The following is a 24,547-nucleotide window of genomic DNA, read 5'->3' on the forward strand; positions in this document are numbered from 1 at the left end:
CCAGCGAGCGGTGAGCCGTGGAGCCCGGCGGGGTGGCGGGGGGCTCCCCGAGGGGCAGGTGGGAGCCGGGGCTGCACCCTGGGCTCTCCGCTTGACAAAGCTCTGGGACGGCCGACGTAGTGATCTCAGGCACAGCGCCGGCTGCGGAGGATCCACGAATAGAAATGCACTTCGGGGCATAACGCAGCTTGGCGACTGCGCCCCAGTCTCGAATAAATCAAACCGGGACCCCTGGCCGGGTAGAAATGCGGGTCGGCTGTCCTGAGGCTATGCACGGGGACGTCCTGTGTGCCGGGCAGGTCGCGGACACACTCCCTGGATGGGGACTGGGATGCTCTCACTTCCGTGCTAACGGCCCGCTTACCTCCGGGAGCTCTACTTTCCCTCGTACCTGTTCAGACTCAAACGACATGCCAGGTGCAGAAAAGGATCAAGGAGCAGGATTGATGCCGGAGCGTTTGTTCTGAATCCTAACCACTAATGGAAGAGAAGCGTTTGGGTGGTTCTAAGTACTTCTAAAATAGGCGTTTGCCTTTTTCTCCCCCTGCTAAAACTATATAGGCACTTCTAGGAGTTCAGAGTAGCCGAAGGGGGGGCAGGCAAGGGACAGATGGCAAAGAGCTCATTACTGCCTCCCTGTCCGTCCCCCCCACCCTGCAGCCCCTCCAGCCCAGCCTGGTGGTGCCTGACGGTCGGTCCGGGTGGGACTCATGCTGGCTCCACCCTCCGAGTTCACCAGCGCTGTCTGCTGCCTGACTCGCGATGGCCCACTCTGTGCTGTTCTTTGCCCTTTTTTTTTTTTTTTAAGATTTTATTTATTTGTTTGAAAGAGAGAGAGAGAGAGACAAGGAGCAGGGGGGAGGGGTAGTGGGAGAGAGAGGAGCAGACTCCCTGCTGAGCAGGGAGCCTGATGGAGGCTCCATCCCAGGGCCCTGGGATCTGACCTGAGCCGAAGGCAGAGCTTCACCGATTGAGCCACCCTGGCGCCCCTTTCCTTGCCTTTCTTAGGCGTCTTGCTCCTTAACCAGATCATAGGTATGAAGGGTAAGAGTTAAGCCTGCATCTTTTTTTAATCCACGGTTCCTCACACATTGTAAACTGCGCAATAAAAGTTTACTGACAACACCATGGGTATTTGTTCTAACAGTTTGCTTCATCATCTGCCTGTTTTTTGCTACCTTCCCTGTTGACCTTTTCGCCACCAATTCATGCTCCGGCTGAGAGTAGCACATGGACGGACGCGGAGATGCAGCACGCAGAGTGTACCTTCCACGGTCCTGGCCATGGGGCTCCTGTTCACCTTGGAGGTCACGTATAAACGAAACAGCATCTCAGAAAGTTCAAAGGACACCCCTTCGGTACAGGTACAGTCATTAAGGCTTGGTTGGGCCCTGGGCCCGCACGACGTGAACATCTGTTACAACACCCTCCTACGTCTGCCTTGGAAAAACGCACAGTCTTCCTTGGAGAGAAAAACAGGAATTAATTAAAATTTGTAACTGAGGACTGTAGGCTTCTTTTTCCTCTTGGAGGAGAGGACTGCAGAAGAAAATTATAGGGCCAATTCTGTAACAGTTCCTGAACATGAGTGTCTCATGGTGCCCAGCTCAACATGTGAACTTGAGTCATCAGCCCAAGAGGAGGTGGGCTGCCTCGGGCCGTGCGGTCACTCCTGGGGCCACTGCCAGCGCTGGCTGAGTGGTTTACTGTGCCCCGTGATTTCTGGGTGGCCCATCTTGCCTCCAGGAGAACAAGATGGAGAGTCTGTGCTCAGAAAGTAAACACCAGATTTGACCCAGAGCCATCTCACCCGGCTGGGGGAAGAAGTCAGGTTTCTCCATAACGGGTGTGCCAGCCTCTGCTAGAAGTGCCTTTTGTTGATCATAGGCTCCAGGGCCAGCTAGAAACTAAAATGTGCCCCATGTCCCTTGTTTGCTTCCAGTATTACCCATGAAATAGCCGTAGATGACAAGCGCGGTTACAAGCAGATGGATCTTCAAACAAAATATATCTTCTTCGGTTTAACTACAGGCGGAGCTACGATTTGGATGGTTTTGGTTGTAGCCAGCCTTTAAGATGTGCCCTACCGTTACTTGGAGAATTGTCTTCTGGTTCAGACGGGGACGGTGTAATGGCCCCGGGTGTAGGAACAGCACAGGACACACACGTGTTACATGATAAGTAGCAAAGACGAACGAGTGAGCTTCTGTATGAGAATATCAACGTTTGCAAAGTAACCAAGACGGTCAGGCTTTTTACCTTTGACTCACAACGCTTCCTTTGTTTTTTTTTTTTTTTTTTCCAAAGATTTATTTATTTATTCATGAGAGACACAGAGAGAGAGGCAGAGACACAGGCAGAGGGAGAAGCAGGCCCCATGCAGGGAGCCCGATGTGGGACTCGATCCCGGGACTCCAGGATCATGCCCTGGGCTGAAGGCAGCGCTAAGGCCCTGAGCCACCCGGGCTGCCCACGACATTTCCTTTGGATGCAGAAGCCTCTTCCTTCCAGAAGAGGGGCTGAGCAAAATAGATAAAGAGATTCTCCTACCACGTCCCCTGAAATAACACAAGGCAACCACTAGCGAAGTAATCCCCGCAAAGCGGCTGTGTGCAGCCTCTTCCCTCAGCTCTTGTTCTGCACCCACACTTTCTAAGCAGCCACGTGGGACACGCACGCTTCATGGTCCGTGGGACAGGGAGAGAGGACTTGAGCCACATACTCGGCAGACATGACATGCCGGGGCTCCTGACTGCCGGACACAATCCATCTTCTGGGCTGTCGTCCCTACAGTCCGGCCTATCCATCTCATGGAATAGAAGGCAGCGCCAGGGTCCTCAGGATCTCTGGACAATAGGCAGGACTGAGTGACCACAAAGAGCCCCAGGAGATGAAAATAATGTCCGGAGGCACCTCTGTAAAGGAGGTGACAGGCCTCGGCTGCTCGGGCTCAGCCCTCTGCAATGAAAGGTCTTCTGCCTCTGACCCAGGGCAAGGAAGGTTCTGGTTAGATGCCAGCTCTCGCCACCAGCTATACACTGGTCTCTCCTGGGGAGCTTCAGAAATGTTGATGCCCAGGCCACATCCCTGGAGATCCTGCTTGGAACTGGTCTACAGTGCCACCTGGGATCCAGGACATCTAACAAACACCCCAAGGGAGTCCAACAGGCTGTGCAGGTGGAGGGCTGCTGGCTTAGATGCTGGAGCCACGAGATTTCTAAAACCTGGACCACGGCAGAGCATCAGAGGCCTGGGGACCAGGAAGATCCTCCTGGCAGTGTGGCCCAGGCACGGGCGTACTGGGGAATGCCTAACAACCAGCTCCCACTCCACCCCCAGGAGAGAGAGCCCCAGTGCTCGGCACCTGCCAAATCCACGCCACGAACACTCGCACCCTGGTTTCCTTCAAGGCACCAGGGAGAGAGACATCAAGCAGAATTTAACAATCGGTGTGTGAAAGCGGGTTCAGGCACACGCCATGGGACCAGGCGCACACTGTTCACCTCTCTACTCCTCCGATTCCCTCATCTGTAAAACGGGGACCAGACCAGCACCTTCACCGTAAGGAGCTGTGAGGACTGAACAGAACCCACGCGAGGAGCGTTTAGAGACCGGCAGGGCCAGGAAAGGGGCATTTTCCTATTTCCGTGAACAGGGCAACGTGAAGCCTGGTATGTGAAACCAGACCTAGGTCACCTTCCCACCCAGGAGCCCACGGGGTGGGACTCGGGGGTCCTCGCTCCCTCCGCGAGCAGCTCTGCAGTCTGGCCGGCTGCCTCTAGAGGGCAGTGCGAGGAGCCCGACCCCGGGGCCAGGTGCTCCTGAAGGGTTAGTCCTCAGGAACCCGCACAAAACCAGGTGTTGAAACCCAGAGGCTGTTGATTCCTTAGGGCAGCAAGTTCCCTGCACCATGGGAGGACTCATCTCCTTCCCCTTCTCTCCAGGGCTTATTTTTCTGACCATAAAAGCAATAGATGTCATTTGTAAAATGTCACCAATACGGGGACGTATCAAAAGGAGACAAAACAGACGCTGATGGTCCCGTGCACACACGGACCCGGGTCCCCTGAACGGCCTTCCCTGTGGGCCCGCACCCCACGTGCCACGTGTTCTGGGCACCTGCCTGCCTTGCCGTCCCCCGTATCACGGGGACAGCACCGTCAGGAAGGTCCCTGCTTCGTGATTCTGTCCCCATCCCTCTCTTTCTCTCTCTCTCTCTGGTTGACTTTGTTTTTCTTACTGTAAAAATAGTAGATACTGCAAATGTAAAATGGTGCAGCTGCTTTGGAAAACAGTCTGGCAGTTCCTCAAACGATTAAACATAGTCACCATATGCCCTGAAATTCTACTCCTACACAGTGGCCCGAGAGGGATGAAAACACAGCCACGCAAACACTTGATGGGAGCTGAGAGCAGCGTCGTGCACACGAGCCCAAAGGTGGAAACAGCCCCGATGTCCACCAGGTGACACGTGGGGAGACACACTATGGTCTATCCAGTCAATGAAATAGCATTCAGCCAGAAAAAGGAGTCAAGTTCTGACTCACGCCACAACGTGGATGAACTTTTCAAATGCCGCGCTGAACACTGTGTCGAGTGACGGACGCCAGACACAAGGGACCAGAGTCTACAGTTCCATTCACAGGACTGAGAAATAGGGAAACTCACAGAGTCAAAAAAAAGAAAGAAAAATAAAACAGACTGGTGGTTGCTGGAGCTGGGGTGAGAGGCGTGGGGGCCGGGGGTGGGGGTAAAACAGCTGAAGGGTACAGGGTTCTCCAACCGTGGCCGTGGCTGTGCACACCTTGATGAATCACCCAAACCGCTGAATGACGCCCTTTAAATGGGTGAATGGTATGTTGTGCGAGTTATAGCTCAATAAAACTTAAGAAATAGTAGGTGCTCTTAAGAAAACCTTTAGAAAGGTCAGAAGTGCCCATAAAAGAAGGAAAAAAATCTCCCATCATCCCCAAGGAAAGGGACAGAAGTCTTGATGGAACCAGTCACATGGATGCTGAGCATGAGCGTTGTAAGGGAGGGAGGTGTTACCCAAGGAGAGGTGAGCCCCGTGTCTTCTGCCCCACTTGCTCCCCACTGCATCCTCTCCATCCCCCCACCCCTGGCAGGGACCCCCAGGTGCCCGAGGCACAGCCTATGCTTGCACCTGCCACCCAAGATGGTCTCTTCCTCCCGAGCGCTTGCTTGATGCTCACAGTCCCCACCCCAGCCCACGCCCCCAAAAAACACTTGTTTTATTCTCTAGTTTCTTCTCCTGTCCCCACAGTGGGAACATGTGTGCACCTCCCTCCAGGAGGAGCTCTCCTGTTGAACTCCCGTCACACCAGGTGCAGTGCAAGGCACCTAGTGGGCACCCACTAAGCATGTATTGTTTTTTTTTTTTAAATATTCTCCATGGGCAGCCCAGGTGGCTCAGCGGTTTAGTGCCGCCGTCAGCCCAGGGCCTGATCCTGGAGACCCGGGATCGAGCCCCACGTCAGGCTCCCTGCGTGGAGCCTGCTTCTCCCTCTGCTTGTGTCTCTGCCTCTCTCTCTCTCTCTGTGTCTCTCATGAATAAAGAAAATCTTTTAAAAAATAAATAAAATATTCCCCATGAAAAAAAAAATTATCCATGAATGGGGGAAAAAGTACAAAGAATCCAAACAGAAGGAAATCCCTCGAATCACAGAGATTTTGGGTTCAGAATGTACTTCTATGATTACATTTGGCTTGTATCACAAAACTAAACGTCAGACTAGGGGAGCTGTCCCCTCCACTACGTCTCTTCCCAAGTTAGCGACCCAACTCCTATTTCCTCGGAAAGAGGGCGGTGATGTTCCGGCCTGACCGAGACAGCACTGGCCAGTCCTGCGGCCACCAGCTGCACATCGCCGCTTACACGTACACATGAAGTCAAATTAGAGCCCCAGTTTCTGAGCACTCAGTAGCCACATGCAGGGAGCGGCTGCCAAAGACAGCAGCACATGCAGCATTTCCATCATCCCTATTAGACCAGTGGGTCTCGACTTGGGGACCGAGGGGACTGTCAGGGGCATTTGGGGATGTCTGGAGACACCACAATTCGGGGAGGGATTTTGGGGCAACCAGCGAGTACAGGCCAGGGATGTTGCACAGGACAGCCCCACGGTGAAGAATGACCCAGTCCCGAATCTCGGCCGTGGTCTCTCCCCAGAACAGACTGTTGCTCAGCCTCAGAAGGAAGGACGCCCTGACCCCTGCTACGTCGTGGAGGAACCTGGAGGACGTGATGCTCAGTGAAGTCAGCGTCACAAAGGACAAACACTGTCTAATTCCAGTTCCATGGGAGTCCCCAGAGGAGCCAAATCCCAAGACAGACAGTAGGACGGTGGGCGCCAGGGGCCGGGGGAGGCGACTGGGCAGCTGGTGTTTCATGTGGACAGAGTTTCGGTTTTACAAGATGAAAGGAGGGAGGGATGGTGGTATTGCCGTGCGACAGCGGGAATGTGCTTAACGCTAATGAACCAGACACTTAAAAATAGTTAAAACGGCAGACTTTACGTATATTTTACTGTGATAAAAAAGAAAAAGAAAGGAAAGAAAGAAAGAAAGAAAGAAAGAGAAAGAAAGAAAGAAAAAGAGAGAAAGAAAGAAAAGAAAGAAAGAAGAAAGAAAGAAAGAAAAAGAAAGAAAGAAAGAAAGAAAGAAAGAAAGAAAGAAAGAAAGAAAGAAAAAGAAAGAAAGAAAGAGGCGATGAACAAAGTTGCTGCACAGGTAGAGGACATCCTGATACCAGCAGATTTAACACTTTTTTTTTTTTTTTTTAACGCCTCCCGCCCAGCGGTGAGCATTTCCAGCATCTGGCAGGTGCCTTCCTTTCAGGAGCAAAAGGCAAAAATGCTCACCTCTTGGTGTCTGCCCCGACCTCGCATCACCTGTGGATACCGGTTTACGTGTTTCCCCATCAAGGCACCCTGGTTCCCCCGTTGTGGGGGGCAGGCGAGAATCCACCAGGAATTCTCAGACGGGAAGAGGCAGGGAAGCCCAGAGGCTTCGGGACAGCCCTGCGGTGCCTCGGGCTCCCCGCAGCCCTGGGGGCCTGGACACAACACCCCGACGGCCTCTAAGAACGTGCCACGTGCACATCCATCTACATACCCGCAATGAGATACTCCTTCTTTCCTCCGATGTCCAGGGAGACCCCGCATACGGCGGAGGAAGGAGCCGTGTAGATAAACTCTATGTCCTTGTCTGGTCCTTTGAACATCTGGAAAGACGAAGGTGAGACGTGAGCAGACCCGGCCCACACGGCCAACAGAGTCCGCGTCCCCCGCCCCGCAGAGAGGCAAGTGTATCTCCAGGTGACTCCGACCCATCGGGGAGGACCACTTCCTTAGGGTATTGGCAGGAACTTTGATCAAGCGTTGGCTACTTGATGGGGGAGGCACCATGGCTATGACTCCAGGGGCCAGTGGGGTTTGACTTCTCAACTGCTCCTCTACTTTGGGGATGAGTCTGCCGCCCAGATGGAGGGTTCCCGCCACGGCCGGGGATCCCTGCTGCCCCACTGGGTGGGGATAGTGACAGCTGGGGACGTGAGTGTGCGCTGAGGATGGCCCTCCATCCCTCCATCCGGGCCGTGGGGTGCATGCAGCCCAGCAGAAGCTGGGGGTGTGGGGGAGGGAGAAGGTGGAAGGGGCAAAGCGCACACGCTCAGGGACCACACGACAGAGGACGCACACCCTCAGGCTGTGCGAGTCCATGGAGCTTCATGAGGATTTCTGCTGTGCCTACCCCAAGGTGACTAGCACGGGGTTTGGGGGGAGGGCGGAGTTTCAACAAGCAAACCCCAATAAAAAGGGGCCATCCCAGTATCCTGAGATGCAAAAGCTCAGCTCATCCCACCCAGGGAAGGTGAGGCCGACGGTGACAACAACGCGCCGTCACCGAGACCTCGCCATCTTTCACGGAGACCAAACATGCTTCTTGGTGTCAACACCTGCCTCTTCAGGACGCCCCGATGAGGTTGCAAGAACAGAGACGTTCTCTCTCCCTCGCGTAGGGACTTAGGCCCCGAGAGAGCAGGTCGCCCCTCGGATGACACGGATGCAATGAGTAAGCATTTCGTGGACCTCCTGATAACACGTGTTCCCCGCTTCTTTGTATTTTTGTAACACAATTAAACACAGACAGCGGGCGGCCCGGGGGCTCGGCGGTTTAGTGCCTGCCTTCACCCTGGGGTGTGATCCCGGGGTCCCGGGATCGAGTCCCACGTCGGGCTCCCTGCATGGAGCCTGCTTCTCCCTCTGCCTGTGTCTCTGCCTTTCTCTCTCTCTCTCTGTGTCTCTCATGAATAAATAAAATCTTTGAAAAAAAAAAAAAAACACAGACAGCGACAACTCCTGCCTTTATGAAGCCGTCTCTCCAGGGACAGCGCCTAGGACGTCCTCCTCCCCTGGGGACGGAGTTAGTGACTGAGACAAGATCGCCTTCCTCCACGGCCGGTCCTGTCCTTCCAACCTCGTCTCCCACCCCGTCTCCTCTCCAACACGAGCTCCTCGCCCTTGAACATGGACAACGTTCTGAAACAACTGACCTCCCCTTCCACCTCCCCTTCAGTGCTCAGTCCCCACGCCTGCCCGTCCCGCTCCCACCTGGCGGATCCCCTCCGCCACTGGCCAGGCCGTGGGCTCCATGTCCTCCTCGGGGAAGCCGGCCCCCACCACACCTGCCCACGGGACCCCTCTTTCCTCTTAGACTCGAAGGCTGACCAGGTGAGGGAGACCCCACGGCACAGTTTGTGGGAGTGAGGGCTCCCAGATGCAACGGCCAAGCTCTCGGGCCTTCGAACCTCGCACTGGCTCAGCTGAGGACGGGCACCCTCGGAATGTTCCACAGAAGCTCTGGCCACCGCTGTAACCGTGCTGAGACTCTGCCACAAATTTACTACCCACCAAAATGAAGAGGACACATTTCTACAATGACCTGGTCGACGGGAACATGGCAGGTCCACACAACTTTCCAGGCAGTCACAGATTAAGGAAAATCGGATTGACCTGTGGCTTGGAGCCCTCGAGTCTGCTCGAGGGATGGCTGTACCGAGTTACTCAAGAAGGCAGGACACCTCCTCGGGGGGCGGGGGGGGCCCAACCTTGCTCCCGGCCCTCCCGAGGCTCTGCCCAGGCAGCAACCTGGCGGTGGTGCCCGGTACCTTTATCTGCTTGATCTCATACTGAATCCGCTTGATGGGGTTGCCGTAGATGTCATTCCCAGAGTCCACCTCCTTCACACTGACCGCTTTGGCCCTAATCACTGCAAAACAAAGACAGGGAGGTGAGTGGAGCCACCACAGTGCTGTCCTGGCTCCGGGGCGGGGTGGGGGTGGGGGCACGATGAAGCCAGCCTCTTGCACGGTGTCAGACCCCACCCACGGCGAGGGGCAGGGGTGAGGGGTGAAGCTCTGAGACCCCTTCCAGTCCCAGGATTCTTCAGCAAGAATGTTGACAGGTGGGACACCTGGGTGGCTCAGCGGTGGAGCGTCTGCCTTCAGCCCAGGGCGTGATCCTGGGGTCCCGGAATCGAGTCCCACATTGGGCTCCCTGCGTGGAGCCTGCTTCTCCCTCTGCCTGTGTCTCTGCCTCTCTTTCTCTCTGTGTCTCTCATGAATAAATAAAGAAAATCTTTGGGAAAAAAAAAAGAATGTTGACAGGGACCCAAAGCAGAAGGCTGGTGTCTCACCGGTAGCGAGGTTACTGGGTAGTCACTGATAAAGCTCTTTGTTGATGTCACGCCTAAGTGCTTTGGGGCTTTTTAAAATTCTCTCCAACGAACGAGTAGGCTGCGGCTGGGCAAGCAGATAAGCAAATTAACTGGGCCACAATCATCATATAATTAAGGATGGTGGCTTCCTACCACCCAGCCTCCATCCACAGCCTACTGCAAACAGGCTTTTCCAGGCTGAAAGCAGAGGGATATCCGCCTTCCAAAGAGGCCCCATCATAGTTAGGTTTGGGGGTCTTATATTGGAAAGGTCTATCCTACTACTCCTAATCTGTCCTAAAGGCGTCCCGGATAAATGTCCCACGGACGATGCTTTATAATGATACGTTCTGGGCAGCCCTGGTGGCTCAGCGGTTTAGCGCCGCCTTCAGCCCAGGGCATGATCCTGGAGACCTGGGATGGAGTCCCATGTCGTGCTCCCTGCATGGAGCCTGCTTCTCCCTCTGCCTGTGTCTCTGCCTCTGTCTCTCAAAATAAATAAAATTTATTTAAAAAAATAGTAATAACACGTTCTATCAGGGGCATGACAGGCAAAGGGTCAGAGTGCTCGGCCCCCCCAGAGGCCATCGAGCTGGGTGAGGAAATGCTCACAGACCCCACTGGACAGAGGCCCAGGAAGGAGGCCAAACAGAAAGAAAACGGTCCCAGACCATGACACAAGGATGAAGGAGACGGGAAGAGGTCAGGCTGGGAAGGTTCGGTAACGTCCGCTCATGGGCCATGCACCACAGGGTTTCCTTCCTACCAGCAATTAAGCCAGGACCCGGACCCAGCCCGCGGCCTGACCAGGTGAGGGTCAGCGGGACCCGGACCCAGCCCATGGCCTGACCAGGTGACGGTCAGCAGGGCTCGGTCACTGGGGCAGAGCCCTCCCTTAATTCATTTCGAGGCTTATATCAGCGGGCACGGCCCATTTTAATGGCTTTAAAAGCTTTGCCCTCCACAGCTTGGCCAGCCGTGCGGGGTCCCCTGGGTGAGGGTTATGTGAATGCGGATGCAAGCCAAACAGAGCAATAAGGAACAGACGGAGCCAGGCACAGAGGCGCCTCCCTCCTCTGCCCCGGGTGGGGGGGCAGCTCATATCTTGGAGACCCCCACCCCCACCCTGGCCAGGGCCGTCTTCCCCACGACATGCACACGGATCCCATGTGCACCCACCACGCACCCCTGGCCCCAACCAGGCCCCAGAGGCCACCCCACCCCCACCCCGCCCAGCCCAAACCCCATTCTTAGGTCTCCTTCTGTTGGAGCTGAGTCACGATGGGCAGAGGCCGCAGGTTCCTGCCTCCCAGGCTGAGCCCGGCCCAAACCTGCAGAGCCACATCTAGGCAGTGCCAGCCAGGGGCCCAGGACAGAGGGCTCTCCCCTCGCTGGCAGGTCAGCCTGCTTGCAGTGACTCCTCAGGCTCCCACCCTTCTCCACCCCCAGCGCCAGCAGACTTTTTATAGCCTCATCCCTCCGGGCTCAAACGTCTTCCTCGGCCACCCACTGCCCTCCTCTAAAATAAGGACACCCCTGTGCGACCTGGTGCCAGCCGGCAGCTATCTCCGCTGCCCCAGCCACCCCCATCCTGCCGTTCTACAGTCCGGAAAGTCCTTGGAATCCGAACCTGCCCAGGGGTGTCCCCACCTCTGGACTCACAAGTCTCTTCTGACCCAAATGCCATCTAACCTTCCCTGCCTGGAAAACTTCTATGCATCCCTCAAGACCCAGGCAAAATACCCCTTTCCTGTCTTGCTCTGGGAAATCCCGTCCTCCGTAGCAGCACCCGGCACACTCCACATCACTCCCCCACCCTGTTACGTACACCTGTCTGCTCAGGGAGCTTCTACAGGCAGGGGCTGCGTTCTGACCACAGTCAGCGCCCACTGGGCCTTTGCCGGATGGAAAAGGGCTGTCCCTGCCGCATCCAGGCAGCCCGGGGGAGTCTGCCCGCGGTCTCTCTCACTACCTGCCTCACCCGAACCCTACTGCCCAGGCCACAGTGAGGAGGGTTGATGCAAATCACGAACCGTCTCAGATGCACGCCCCGGGCGTCTCTGGGGTGGAGCCCTGTCCCTGGCTGCTGAGCTCAAATAAACCAGGAACATCCGAGGGAGACAGGAGTTCTGGGAGCCCCGCTGCTGGATTTTACTACGATACACCCAATTCCACCTGTTTTTCAGACGTCTGCTACCCCACACAATGCTTCACCCAAAACAGGTCCTGCGGCCATCGGAAGACAAGCACGCACTGCTCTCAGTGCACAGGTTCCAGTCCGTTCCATGCATTCAGACTCATGCATTTTTCTCCTAGAGAAGCCCCCGAGGCTCCGGGGCAGTCCGAATCCTTATTGGGAAGAGGCAGCAGCAGCCCTGCTTGGCCCCCTCCCCACACTGTGGTCTCAGGGAAGCTCCCTGACCTCACGGAGGCACAGCGCTCCCAGCAGAGGCCGAGCTGCGGCCAGCTGTCCCTCAGCCCCCACCCAGGCCGTGGGGAGGACCAGGGGACGCGGTGCACGTGACGTGCAGTGCCTGGCACACAGAATTTGTGCCGTGGCGAAGAATGGCACAAAGTTTCCCCCTCCTGCGGTGAGAGGCTCGGAGAGCCCGGGGCCAGACGGCACCTCGGGGCCAGCACCAGTCCCAGGCTCTGGGTTTGCCGCAGGTTCCCGACACGCTTGCCTGGCTTTGGGGCTACAGACCACACACTTCCAAACCCCCCCGCCCTTTGCTTTTTAAATTATCGGAAAGAAGGGACTTGTTGAATCCAGGGCCCAGGGGTAGACTCGTGGGTCGAGACTAGAATGTTAACTGGCTCCCCGGCTGCCAGCTGCTTGCAGAGAAGTGGGGGCAGGGGCCGGAGGAGCTCCAGCTGGGCTTGTCCCCCACAAAACAAGAACGCCAGAGCCTTCGGGGTCCTCAGTTCTGGGTGGGAACCTCCTCTCCACTTTGCAAAGCGAGAGATAATGTGAAGGAAAGAAAGAGAATGGAGGAAAGCCAAAGAAGACCAGTTCTATGGAAACCTTCTGAAAGCATCAACACCCGTGGGGCATGAGGGAGAGATGCCGGGCATGCACCTGTCCGCGCAGATGTGAGGCCTGATGCTGCCAAGCTGCTCAGGGCAGCGGGGACCGTGGGGGTTCAGCACTCTATGTGGGGAAGGGTGCGTGCAAAGCTCTGGCAAATAAATTAATCAAAACCGGAGGATCTGGGACGCCTGGGTGGCTCAGGGGTTGAGGGTCTGCCTTCGGCTCAGGTCGTGATCCCGGGGTCCTGGGATCGAGTCCCACGTTGGGCTCCCTGCATGGAGCCTCCTTCTCCCTCTGCCTGTGTCTCTGCCTTCCTCTCTCTCTCTGTGTGTCTCTCGTGAATTAATAAATAAGATCTTAAAAAACAAAACCCAAAAAACAAAGGATCCCACAGGCAAGCTGAAGGCGAGACCTGGGGGAAACAGGACAGAGGGGCCCCACAGGGAGGGAGGGCTGGGGCGGCATCCCGGTGGAGCCCAGCCAACTCTGGCTGCAGACATTCTGACCCTCAGCCTTCTGCCCCCAGCATGAGGCCAGAGTGGGGATTCCTTACCAGCCAGACTCAGAGCTCGGGGATGAGCTGCGTTTCAAGTGAAATCCCAAAAGCGTGAGCTTCCTCCTGCTGCCCACGGAGGAAAGGGGTAAGGTGTGGGGAGGGTCTCTGGTAACAGAGATGGCCTTCGAGGAGCATCCAGCACAGGCAAGGAGTCAGACAGTGGACAGGGACACAGGGAAGCACATGGTTTCCAGCTCAAGCGGCAGACGGGGAAGAGGCAGAGAGGTCTCCAGAAAGGCATTTCCAGCACTGCAACACCCCAGGCGCTGGCATCGCCAGAGCTCTGGGAGGGCGACTACTCCTAGTACAGATGGGCCCCTCTCATCCCAGGCTGTTTCAAGACCAGGGCTGGGAAAAAGCCAGGGAGACCCAAAGAACCCGAGAGGAAATGAAAATCCAGGCACGGATACACATTTGCTGAACACCTACTATGTGCAGGGCCCGGTGTCTGGCCCTGGGGGTGGGCGACCAGCCCACATCCTGTCCACCCCGACCCCCCACACCAGCGTGAGCCCCTAAGCTCCACCGGCCTGCTCCTTGGCCGTAGGAACCAGAGGCAGCAGCAGGAGGCTTTGTAAAGATCCTTGTTTTAACTGCTTTGTGCTCAAAGACGATGGCCTCTCCCTGAGATGCTCAGATTTTGTTTTTCCTTCTTTCCCTTCCTCCGTTAACACAACATCTGGGTTTGAGATCAAGGGTGATACACTGGCTGATGAATTCACCGCCAGATGTTGGCTACTGGAATGCACAACCGTCGACTTAATTCAAAGCACACGCAACCGCAGAGCCCCTGCCCCCACCCCTTGGGCCGCGGACACATGATGTCACTTCCCCCCGCTAGCAGCCTGCAAAAACAATCCCTAGTACACCCAGCCAGATTTGGGATGGAAAAGAGCTGGGTGGGTGGAGAGTCAAGGTCGGCGACGATGATCCAAAGAACACAGGCTATGTTCAGACTGTGAGAGAGGATGACTGCCCAGGGAGACCCGGGGAGGCCAGACTGTCCCACTGCGGCGCAGGGTGGGGCGGTGACGGTGGGGGTAATAGAAGGGGGCTTTCGGGACACCCAGGGTGTCCTCAGCACACAACGCGGCCTGGGCTGGCCTGGGGGCACCGGGGGTGCAGCACGCTTGACCAAACCCAAGCAGAGAATCAAATCATCCCCAGCCCCCGCTCCCCACCAACATCTTTTGAGTCCTACGGTGTCCGTGGACCTTCCTGGGGAAGCAATGGAGAAGAGCAAGCCATTCCCATAACCTGTGGGGGAGCCAGACCCAGAAAGAGAACCGCCTCTAAGGAGATCATTTATTTCACACCCACTGAGCCGTCTTTACTATCTTGCCGTGAGCCTGGCCGCTCTCCGGAGGAATCCCATCTGCTGCACATACAGATACATCCTAATAGGACACTTCCCAATGGGGCCACTGTGCCTGGGCACCGGCTCCCAATTCCAGAGCCAGGTAAAGCTGTGGATATTCAAACGTGACTTTGAGCCCTTCGTGGCCGTGGTTCCATGCACTCAACACACGCTAGGTCCCCCCGGGGCCCTGGTGCCGGCTGAGGCCCGAGCTTCTGGCTTAGGGAAAAATCACGCATCTGCCCAGAAGAGCTGTGGGAAATCTCTGGGTTTGGAAAAAATAGTCTAAATACGAGGTCAAAATCCAGCCCCGGGTCATCTGAGCCTCACCAGTGCACTGACTCAGAGCAGCAGGGCTGGCGGGGTGTCAGCAGAGGCCTCGTCCCCTCGCAGCCCAGCCCACTCTCTGCCGCTCGGGGGAACCCGGGAGGGTCGCCCCGGGAGACCGCTGCCCTCCCGTTCTGCTCCCAGGCCCGTGGTCCCTCCGTGAGGGGCGCGCGCCCAGTGCCCCTCGTGTACGGGGAGGGAAGGATGGGGCCCCGACCTGCCAGCACGTCTGCCGACACCCCGGGTCCTGTCCCTGGCCGAGAGGGGGTGGGGCCGCTCCACCCGGTGACTGGACCGTAGTCGAGCCAAGCCTGTCGTGGACACCGGGTTTTGAGGCCCCAGCAGTGGCGTGCAGTTACAGGGGTGAGCATGGCGGAGGGTACCTCTTAGGGGAGATGGGGCCACTGCGTCGCCCGAGCTGCAAACACCCTCCGTGGGTCACGGGGCCACTTCCTTGTCTCCACGCAGAATTATGTGCCAACCTCTTCCGGGGAAACACAACTGCCACTTACTCCAGGTGGGCTCCACTCTGTGCAGGGGCGGGGGGGGAGTTGGGGACAGTGGCAGGGCTCCCCGCTTTCATCTACGCTCCCCAGAGACAGGGGGCTCCCGATTGCAGAGCTACTGAAGTCCCCACTAATGCCTGTGACGACATCTTGCAGCTGCCATTTGGGACAAGTGTTTCTTAACCCTTTTGGGTGCACAGGTGACATTGTGGTCTACCTGGCTGAGATCCCCCTGAGTTCTGATGAGCTTGCCCAAAGCCCGGTCAAGGGCAGCCCTGGGAAAGCCAGGGGGTGCCACACGGCCTCCCAGACACGCCTGGCCATGACAGCTCCAACAGGATGAACACGTTGGCAGGGCCCCGGCCCTCGTTATCACAGGAGCCCTAATGGAGTGCCTCAGTGGACTTTGGGGGCAGAGTAAAGACGGTCCTGAACCCCTCTGATGGGACTGCATTTATATCCTGAGCAGGGTGGACGACCTCCGTAGCTGGAGGGCAGGGAACGGGGTGGACCGTGATCCAGAAGGAGGATCGGGCTCACGTGGACCGCAGGTCTGCTCAGACCCCCTGGGTCTCAAGGCCCCCACCCCTTCCCACAGACCTGCACATGGAAATGGGGTGTGGTCACAAGGCACGTGTGGTGTCAGCGCTGGCTCAGCACCCACCCGTCCGTGGGAGCGTCCAGCCTGCCTGCGCCCCACCTCCTTGGGTGTCCCTCCGTGGACACAGTAGGGAGGGCCTTCTCTAGTGTCAGGACCTGGCCACCTGCAGTGAGCAGTGGGGCCGACTTCCTCCAATGCACTTCCTTTAGGGAACTGAGAAAAAGTGTGTGTGTGTGCAGGAAGCATCATTTCATAATTAGAGACCTCCTGGTGGTGGTAGGAGGCAACCAGGGGCTCCCTCTGTCCGAGCAGCAACCCTGACAGACCAGATGCCACCTTTGGGTCCTTGCAAACCTCCTCGTCCCTGGGGAGCTCTGGGGCAGGGCTGTGCCCATCCAGGGCGAGGGCAAGGGTGGCCGGCGTGACTCAGGCCAGGGTGGGAAATGCCTGCACTCACAACCACCCGGAGCAGACGGGTCTATGGGAGCTGAGGGTGGAGCAGGGAGGGTGACAGGGTGCCCGAGAGAGGACAGCCAGCAGCACTGTGGCCCTGGTCCGGGTCTTTGGTCATTCTAGCACATTCACATAAGCTGCTGTCCACTGGATGCCCCGTCTCCATGGAGACCAGCGTTCTCACCTCCACTTCCTGTCCGTTGGCTCCGGCCCCCTTGGGAGCACACGGGAACCATCTAGGAGCTCATCAGCTGTGCAGAGAAAAGCTGGGGCACCGGCTGCTCGCCCCAGCCCCCCAGGACCCTGGCAGGCCCCCGACTCACGCCCCGCCAGCCTTCCTTCTCCCCGTGAGCCCAGCGGGACCTCATGCCGGCGGCTTTGGTCACGGTTCCCAAAGCCTTGGGCTCAGGCCCTTCCCATTCACGTGCTGCTGAATCACTTGAAAAAAATGCATCCCGATCCTGGGAGGATTTGCCGAGAACAGTGCGGCTTTGTAGAAAGAACTGCTGCTCTGCACTTTCTCCGCCAAGACTGCGACCAGCGGCCAAGCTCAGCCCTGCAAACCCCAAGCCTGGAGCCTGCAGCGGGGGCAGCGGCTGGAGGGGGCAGGAGGCACAGGGAGCCTGCTGAGGGCACACCCGGCCACCCCCCTGCAATCCCTTGCCATCCGCGGGCTGAGAATGGGGCCCGAAGAGCCGGGGTTGCCCTGTCCTCACCCTGCCACTGGCTGGCCATGACCCGGGGCAAGTCTCTGCTCCTCTCTGGGCCGCCCCACTTGCAGGGATGAAAGCAGGAGAGCCGGGCCCACGGCTCAGGCCCATCAGCGTGGACGGTGGGGCAGCCCCGCCCCTGGCGTAGGACTGAGTCATGCGGTCCGTGGGCTGACCCCCACCCACTGCATTCTCAGGCAGAAATGGGGCTGTAAAGGCTGGGATCCCAGGGCCTACAATCCCAGCCTCCGGCGTGGGGTGAGCCCAGGAGGCACGTGTGCCCGCTGCTTCGCCACCACCGCCTCATAGCTCAGCCTGGCAAACGGGGCTGCCTCCTGGAGCTCACGGTGTACAGGGATGCGCTGTCAACCCGGCACCCCCTGTCCGGCCTGGGTCCCCGCCTGGGCTGTGACGAGAACCGTGGAGGCAGGCTGCACATCCACATCAACCCCTCATCGTGCTACGGGGGCGGAGGTGTGGGCAGGATACTGTCCACATCTCGGGGCCATCTTCCACTCACTGGAAGAACCACAGCAGGTCAGAGAGGGGCCCCTGTGTCCCAATTTTTTAAAAATGGCATTTTTCCCATTATAATTCTGAGGTTCTGGATGTTATTACACATCTGATGGCCATGCACCTGCTGTGTGAGGGAGGGGACAGGGGTGGGGCCTTGCACACGTAGAAGGCAGAGTCACGGTCCAAACCCACGATGCCTGCTGGCGAAGCTAGCGTAGGAGCGGGCCGTGCCATCACGGGGCTCAACTGCCGTTCCTGGGTCTCTTGTCCTGGCACCTGGGAGGCACTGCTGGTCTGCACCTGCCCTAGACGGTGCTGCTGTTTCCTCTCCAAAGCCCTTGGGCAAATGGGGGCGCCTGGCTACCACTGGACAGCCATGGAAGCCTTCCCAGCCTGGGGAGGACTCAGGCGGGGCTGCTAAGAAGTGACCAGACAGTCAAGGTTCTAGTAAACTCACACTGAAATGGAAACAGGGAAGCTAAGCTGCCCACCAAATCTGTGAGCAGAAGCATGAAACCCACGGCAAGTTCTAGAAGGTAACGGTGTTCAGAGAGGGAGGACCCGTAGGGGAGGACCCGAGAAGAGCTTCAGGAGGGTGAAGGTGCACATGGCCATCACGCCAGGAGTCCTCATTGCTCAGCGGGAACCTGCCAGGTGGCACTGTCCCAGGCCCTTGGGCACCACAGTCGACGTGCGTCAGAGTCATCAGCAGGGAGCAAAGACAGGGTCAGCCAGGACCCCAGCCTGCTCTCTGGACACCGCGGAGATGGAAGATACCCAGGACATCTCCAGAGGGAATCGGGGGCCGGCTGGAGGGCACCTTTATCATCTGCACCACTGGCCCTGGGCAAAGAGGGCCCCCCCACCCCCAGCCTCCTGCAGCACAGGTGGGGGAGGGCAGGGTGCTCGTCCCGCTGCCGGAGGACAGTGTAGGTGTGATCCTCCGGCAACAATGACTCACCCTCCACCCAGTCTCGCTGCCCATCTCCCACACCCACTTTTGGCTCAAGTGTGCCCGAGAAGAGGCACCTCCTCCCCTAGAACACTCGGGCCACGAATACCTCATCTGAAAGTCAAAGGCGGGCTCCTCCATTCACCAGACCGTGGCTTCCAAAGACCTCATTACTCAGTGTTTGGGTCCCATCATGACCACGTGATCCCACTGCACCCCCCCACCCCGGGGACCAGGGCTATGTGTGGGCAGCACGCAGAGCCCCGGGCGACCCTGTAACATGCAACGCCGAGCCACTAGGAGCCGGCACGCCTCCCCTCAGGTAACCTTCACTTGGCTTGGGAGCCTCAGAGCCCTCCCGGCCCCAGGGCTTCGTCCTAACTCACGTTGGGCTTAGGTCGCATTGTCCAGTTGGCTTTGTAGCCCCGTCCCGTGACATTCCCACAGCAGAGGACAGAATGACAACGTGCCGGGATCAAATGTTTTCTCTACATAACGTGGAAAAGCCGGACGGACAAGGGGGCTCAAGGAGATAAAAACACAAGACCACAAAAGCTCCGTCACCCCAGCTCCTGAGGACCTGAAAACTACCCCCAAGAAACTCATGGGGTGCAGTTACTGCCCCGAGTGGCATGTGTGGGGGTTCTGTGAGCCCGATGCTCCCCGGGGGAGCCCAGCTGAGGCTTCCCACTAGACTGGGTCACCCCGCACCTCCCTGTGCACCCCACGCAATGGAGGGACGGGCACGTAGCTAGGGAGGATCAGCATGCAGGAAAGGGAAGCCGCACGCAGATAAGAAGCTGGTTTGGAGCAAGTATTCTAGATCTTTGGACAGTGGGCTCATAATTGTTCATTATGTTTCTAGAAAATTTACATTAAGTGAGAGATGGGGCCATTCACGGGCCAATGATACCAACGCATCATCAGGGCCAAAGACGGATGACCCAACTCAATGTATCTGAGGTCCTGGGTCGGGGTGGGGGAGGGAGGCAACATGTCCTCCAATGTCGGTCCAGGGTCACCTAACTATGGCTTGAGGGCTGAACCCAGACACCTCCCCCGCCCCCATTTTTGTAAATCGAGTCTTATTGGAACCTGGCCATGCCCACTCACTTGTGTGTTGTCTACGGCTGCTTCCAAGCTGCGGTGGCAGGGGAGGGCTGTTGCCATAGAGAGTGGCGGGCTGGCAAAGCCTTGCATATTTGCTATCTGGTTCCCTGCAGAAAAAGTTTATTCACCCCTGTTCCGGCCTCTAAGTATCTGCAACCGGCAGACAAACCGCCCCCCACCTCCCCTACCCCGGGGCAGGGTTTCCATGGCTGCTGGGTCAGGGGTGCAGCTAGGGGTGGGACACTGACCAGCCAGCCAGGCGCCTCGCCACCGCCAGCCCCAGACGGAGGCACCTGGCAGCCGCGTTGCTGGGGACCACTCCCCTCCTCCTCTGCCTGTCTCTCCCGTTCGTCCTGCTCCCTAATATTAGAGTTACAAGAACATACTAAGTCAGGTCCCGTTAAATGATGTTGAGGGACGGCTGGGTGGCTCAGGGCGTGACCCCGGGGTCCTGGGATCGAGTCCCACATCAGGCTCCCTGCACGGAGCCTGCTTCTCCCTCTGCCTGTGTCTCTGCCTCTCTCTCTCTCTCTGTGTGTGTCTCTGTGTCTCTCATGAACAAATGAAATGTTAAAGAAAAAAAAATGTTGGTTTTGCTGGTCTGAAAGACTAAAGAGGCTTTACTGCAATCTCCCCATTGGCGTCTCAGCCAATAGCTAAGCAACAAATGATGTATCATTTGAAACTGTGCCTGCTTGACCTTGGATGCCCCTGAAAGCCCAGTGTTTATTTAGCTAGAACATCTGGACCCCTTGCTTCACCTGAGTGTCTCGCTGTGCGAGCGGCACGTGCTCGGCCTCGGCCCCAGGGACCGCCTCCACGCTCTGCCAGCCAGGCCCAAGGACTGTGCCTCGCGCAGGGTTCCCATGCTTGTGCTGGGGAACCTTCTGGAACAGGACCCCGTGATAAGGCAGGCCTAGGGGCCCGGGGTGGGGGGGGTGGGAGGGACAGGTGGCCGGCTGTGGAGGGGCCCACCGGTTTCTGAGCAGGTGCCGCAGACACAGACCGCACAGGCTCGGGGACCCCGTTGGGACATCACGCCCGTTATCAGCGATTGTATTTATCATGGGTGGGACGCGCGCTCTTATCATATCGTCTGAAACTCTTGCAAGCGTTTCCTGGCTTCTTCAAGAAATTGCTTGTGCAATTTGTTTTGCTCTTCAATTTGCTGCTGAAGGTCATGGATCATCTGACTGTGCTGGTCATCGTCGAAGAAGCCAGAGGCCAAGGGGGAAGTGGTGTCGCACTCGCACTCCCCTTCCTTCTGGTCTTGGGAGGAGTAGGACGTGAGGCTAGCCAGGCACGCCCTTCTCTGTTCTGTCTGCCCTTCCGGCTCTGGCTCCGGCTCTGGGCTCCGGCAGGGCGCGGGCCTCCCAGCTCAGCCCCGGGGAGCCCGTGGGGCGCACCGGTTCCTGCCACCGGCCGGGCCTCTGCCACCACGCCGTCGGGCTGCCTCCGTCCACCAGCTCCGCGGGGCAGGGGCGATGGGGACCCTCCGCCAGCGGGTCCAGTCTGGCCGGTGCTGGTCCCGAGCCTGGGCTGCAAAGGAGCCGGCTCTCTCCACCAATAAACGCTCCCGCCTTGGGAGACCTCGATTTACTCTCACTCCTGGACGCGAGCCTGGCCACCCGATGGTATCTGTGACTCTCGAGCCGGCTCCGGAACCTGTCCGCGCTGGCGTGGGACGCGGTCTGGCGGGCCTCGGCCGGCACGGGCCACGCGCACTCCCCACGCGGCCCCACATCCACCCCAGTGCCCGCCGCGCTCCTGTCTCTCGGGGTGTCGCCTCTGCATTGGGGCGCCTGCGAGAGGCCGTGCTCTGCACTGGAGCTCTGATCCACCCGGGGCCCCGGGGCCAGGTGCAAGCTCAGGTGCCTCTTCAGCTCTTGGTTCGTGTTAAACAACTCCTGGAAGGCAAACTCGAGCTCCCTCTGCCACCTGCTCCTGTCGCCACACCTGCACGGAGACGCCCCTCTGCAGGTCCAGCCCCCCAGCCACAGCTCTTCCAGGTCCCTTGCCCTGCCCTCGGGACTCGGGTCCAGACCGCTGCTCTTGGGGCCCTGACCGGGGGGCGCCGGCACCTGCCCCGGCTGCCTCCTCCCATCCCGGCCTCCTTCCTTCTCCCTTTTCTGCAGACGCTCCAGCTCCCCGGCAGCGGCCCCGAGCTCTTCCACATCCATCCCCCTGCTCCCCCGGGGGTCAGCAGGACGGCGGCCGCAGCTGGTCTTGGTCGAAGGCACTCGCTTCCCTTTAATCTTCTCGGGGGCGCAGCGGGGGCGGTGAGTGAGGCCCGCGGCTCTGGGGGCCCCCGGCTTCTCCGCGCCCACCGCTTTCCTCTGGGGCTTGGTGCGCCAGGGCTGCGGTCTGGGTCTGACTAGGTCTTCTCTGCGACTCCTCGCTTCTCTGGCGGCCGCTCTGTGCCTCTCCCCGGCCCTCTGCGGCTGGGCTGCTCCTCGCTGGGCCGGCCCATCCGAGTCCGGCTGGTGCTCCCTGGCCTGTCCTCCCCCGACGCCTAACAGATGTGCTAAATACGGCCGCTCAAGGCCTCGGACCTGCTGCGGGGGGGCCTCCTGCCATCCCGCCTTCAGCTCCTCGGCCTGGCACTGCGGCTGCTGGCTCTTCCACGGCTGGAGGTCTGGTCTCCTCTGCAGAGCGAGGGCTCCTTTTTCACGGACTTGTAGTAATCTCTGCTTCTGCCTTAAAAGCGGGGCCTCGTGGTCAGGGCTGGGACTCAGCCGAGCGGCTCTGTCTGCATTCCTTTTCATGTCGGTGACCTGTGCAGACACGGCTCCCAGGGGGAAGGTGGTGGGAAGCAAGAGCGGGAGTCAAGGTGCCAGGGGCCGAGGAGCCACGGTTGCCACGGCTGTCCCACGCCAAGCCCACGAGGACAGGACACACGCTGCTGCCCGGAGTGTGCTGAGGAGACCGAGGCCCTGGAGACAAGGCACACGGAGCTGTGAATGCAGGACAAGCTCTAGAACATGTCCCTCCAGGTCACTCTGGCCAAGACCCGCCCTCGAGGGCCCAGGCTCTGTTCCCAGCTTGTCTTGCACACTTTTAACAAGCCCCTGCAGGGCAGCTGTTTTCAGCGGGGTGTGGTTTTGCTCTCTGGGGCACATGTGGCAACATCGGGGAACCTCTTTTTGTTGTCACAACTGGAGCTGGGGGGGGGGTGTGCTACTGGCACCCAGGGCATGCTCGACATCCTGCGTTTCCCAGGACGGTCCCCACAACGAACAGTGGCTCATGTCGACAGTGCCAAGGCTGAGACCCCCGCCTGGGGAGATGCATTAGGACTCAGGCAGGGGTGGGAGGGTGCATGTGTCTGGTTGCTGCAGGAGCAGGAGGAGCTGCTTATAAATGGGCAGAGGGGAGGGCGGAGGAGAAGTTTGTGCACATGTGCAGGGGTGTGAGCAGACACGTGTGCAGGCACCTTCGGTACGAGAATCCACTCCAAGCCAATCGCTGGGTTGGGGGAGGGGTGCGGGTGTTAAGCTTCTTTTTCCAGGATTCACAGCTCTTCTCTTGTGGGATTACAGGAGGGGGACGCTTCGGCGTCAGGAAGGGATCCGTGGTCTGCAGGCCCCCCCCTAGAAAAGGAGGTGCATTTATACCAAAAAAAGTGTGAATTCACACGTCTACGGCCACCTGCAGCTCATGTCAAAACCAGCCAGACTGGGGGGCTAGAGGAGCCCCTTCCTGGACGGCTACAGGCTGTGCCGAGTGCTCCTCAACCCCCCCCCCCCCACCCCGCTTTCATCTTAGCCTACATGCAGCCGGGTGAGCAAGGCCGACCCAGAGGCATGGCGGGAGTCAGAAAACGCCACCGCGCCCATGGAACAGCAGACCGTTACGGGTGTCTGCTCACCTTTCTTAGATAACCCTGTGAGCTAAGGAGCTACCAGCACCCCTAGTTCACAGGTGGGGAAACTGAGGCAGGAACCAGTTAAGAAACTTAACCCAGGTCACACGGCTGGCGAGTGGCAGAGACGGGTTGGTGCCTTTGACCACCCGAGGCTGCTCAGGCCGCCGCCGGCTTTTGGTCAACTCGGTCATGCGGTCATACGCTTAGAACAGCGGCTAGAGTCCCACCCGCCACTCTGCCAACCACCATGATGAGCAAGAGGAGGGGGAGAGAGGGAGAGAGACAGAGCGCTGGGGCATGGAACGCGAGTGGCGAGGATTCCACAAAGGTGCCACCGCAATGCAACAGGGGGAGGACCAGTCCGGGTGTTTTCCCAACAGCTCACACCGGGCGGCGGATGGCCACCTGCAAATCCGTACACCACGTACAACAACCAGCTCAAGACGAGCACAGCCCTTAGCGCAAGCGGGCGACACAAGTGTATCTTAATGACCTTGGCTCAGGCAGAGATTTCTTGGATCCAACCCCAAAAGCACAACCAGCCGAAGAAACGGATAAGGGGGCGTTATTGATACTAAAAACCTTTGCACGCCAAGAGCCATCATCGTCCGTAAGTGAGAACAAAAGGCACAGCCTGGCAGGAAGTACCTGTGAATCACAGACGCAACAGAAGGCTTGAATCCAGATTATATAAACCGCCCCGAATTCAATAAGACAAATCCAATTTTTAAATGGGGGGAAAAAAAAGCAAGCAAAACAAACACTGGACTAACGGGGAGGCACGCGGCTAAGGAAGCCTGAGACGTTAGCACCAGCAGGCATTGGGGG

At 58.2% G+C, this 24,547-nt stretch overlaps 1 protein-coding gene across 6 annotated transcripts in view; it reads right to left on the bottom strand.

The window, feature by feature from the left end:
- Positions 1-24,547, bottom strand: part of LOC144287117 (metalloproteinase inhibitor 2) — a 47,867-nt gene that overhangs the window by 5,387 nt on the left and 17,933 nt on the right. For 2 of the 6 annotated variants that reach the window (XM_077854462.1, XM_077854463.1), the window contains exons 2-3: positions 9,188-9,288; positions 7,135-7,243 (exon numbers count right to left, since the gene is read on the bottom strand). In XM_077854462.1, the coding sequence (XP_077710588.1) occupies positions 7,135-7,243; positions 9,188-9,288 (210 nt within the window). Of the gene's footprint in view, positions 1-7,134; positions 7,244-9,187; positions 9,289-19,857; positions 19,962-21,013; positions 22,809-23,287; positions 23,445-24,547 lie in introns of those variants that run through there. The other 4 variants (XM_077854461.1, XM_077854458.1, XM_077854459.1 and 1 more) reach the window with 4 other exon arrangements.

Source organism: Canis aureus, chromosome 16 (assembly GCF_053574225.1).
Source record: "Canis aureus isolate CA01 chromosome 16, VMU_Caureus_v.1.0, whole genome shotgun sequence".
Lineage (NCBI taxonomy): Eukaryota > Metazoa > Chordata > Mammalia > Carnivora > Canidae > Canis > Canis aureus.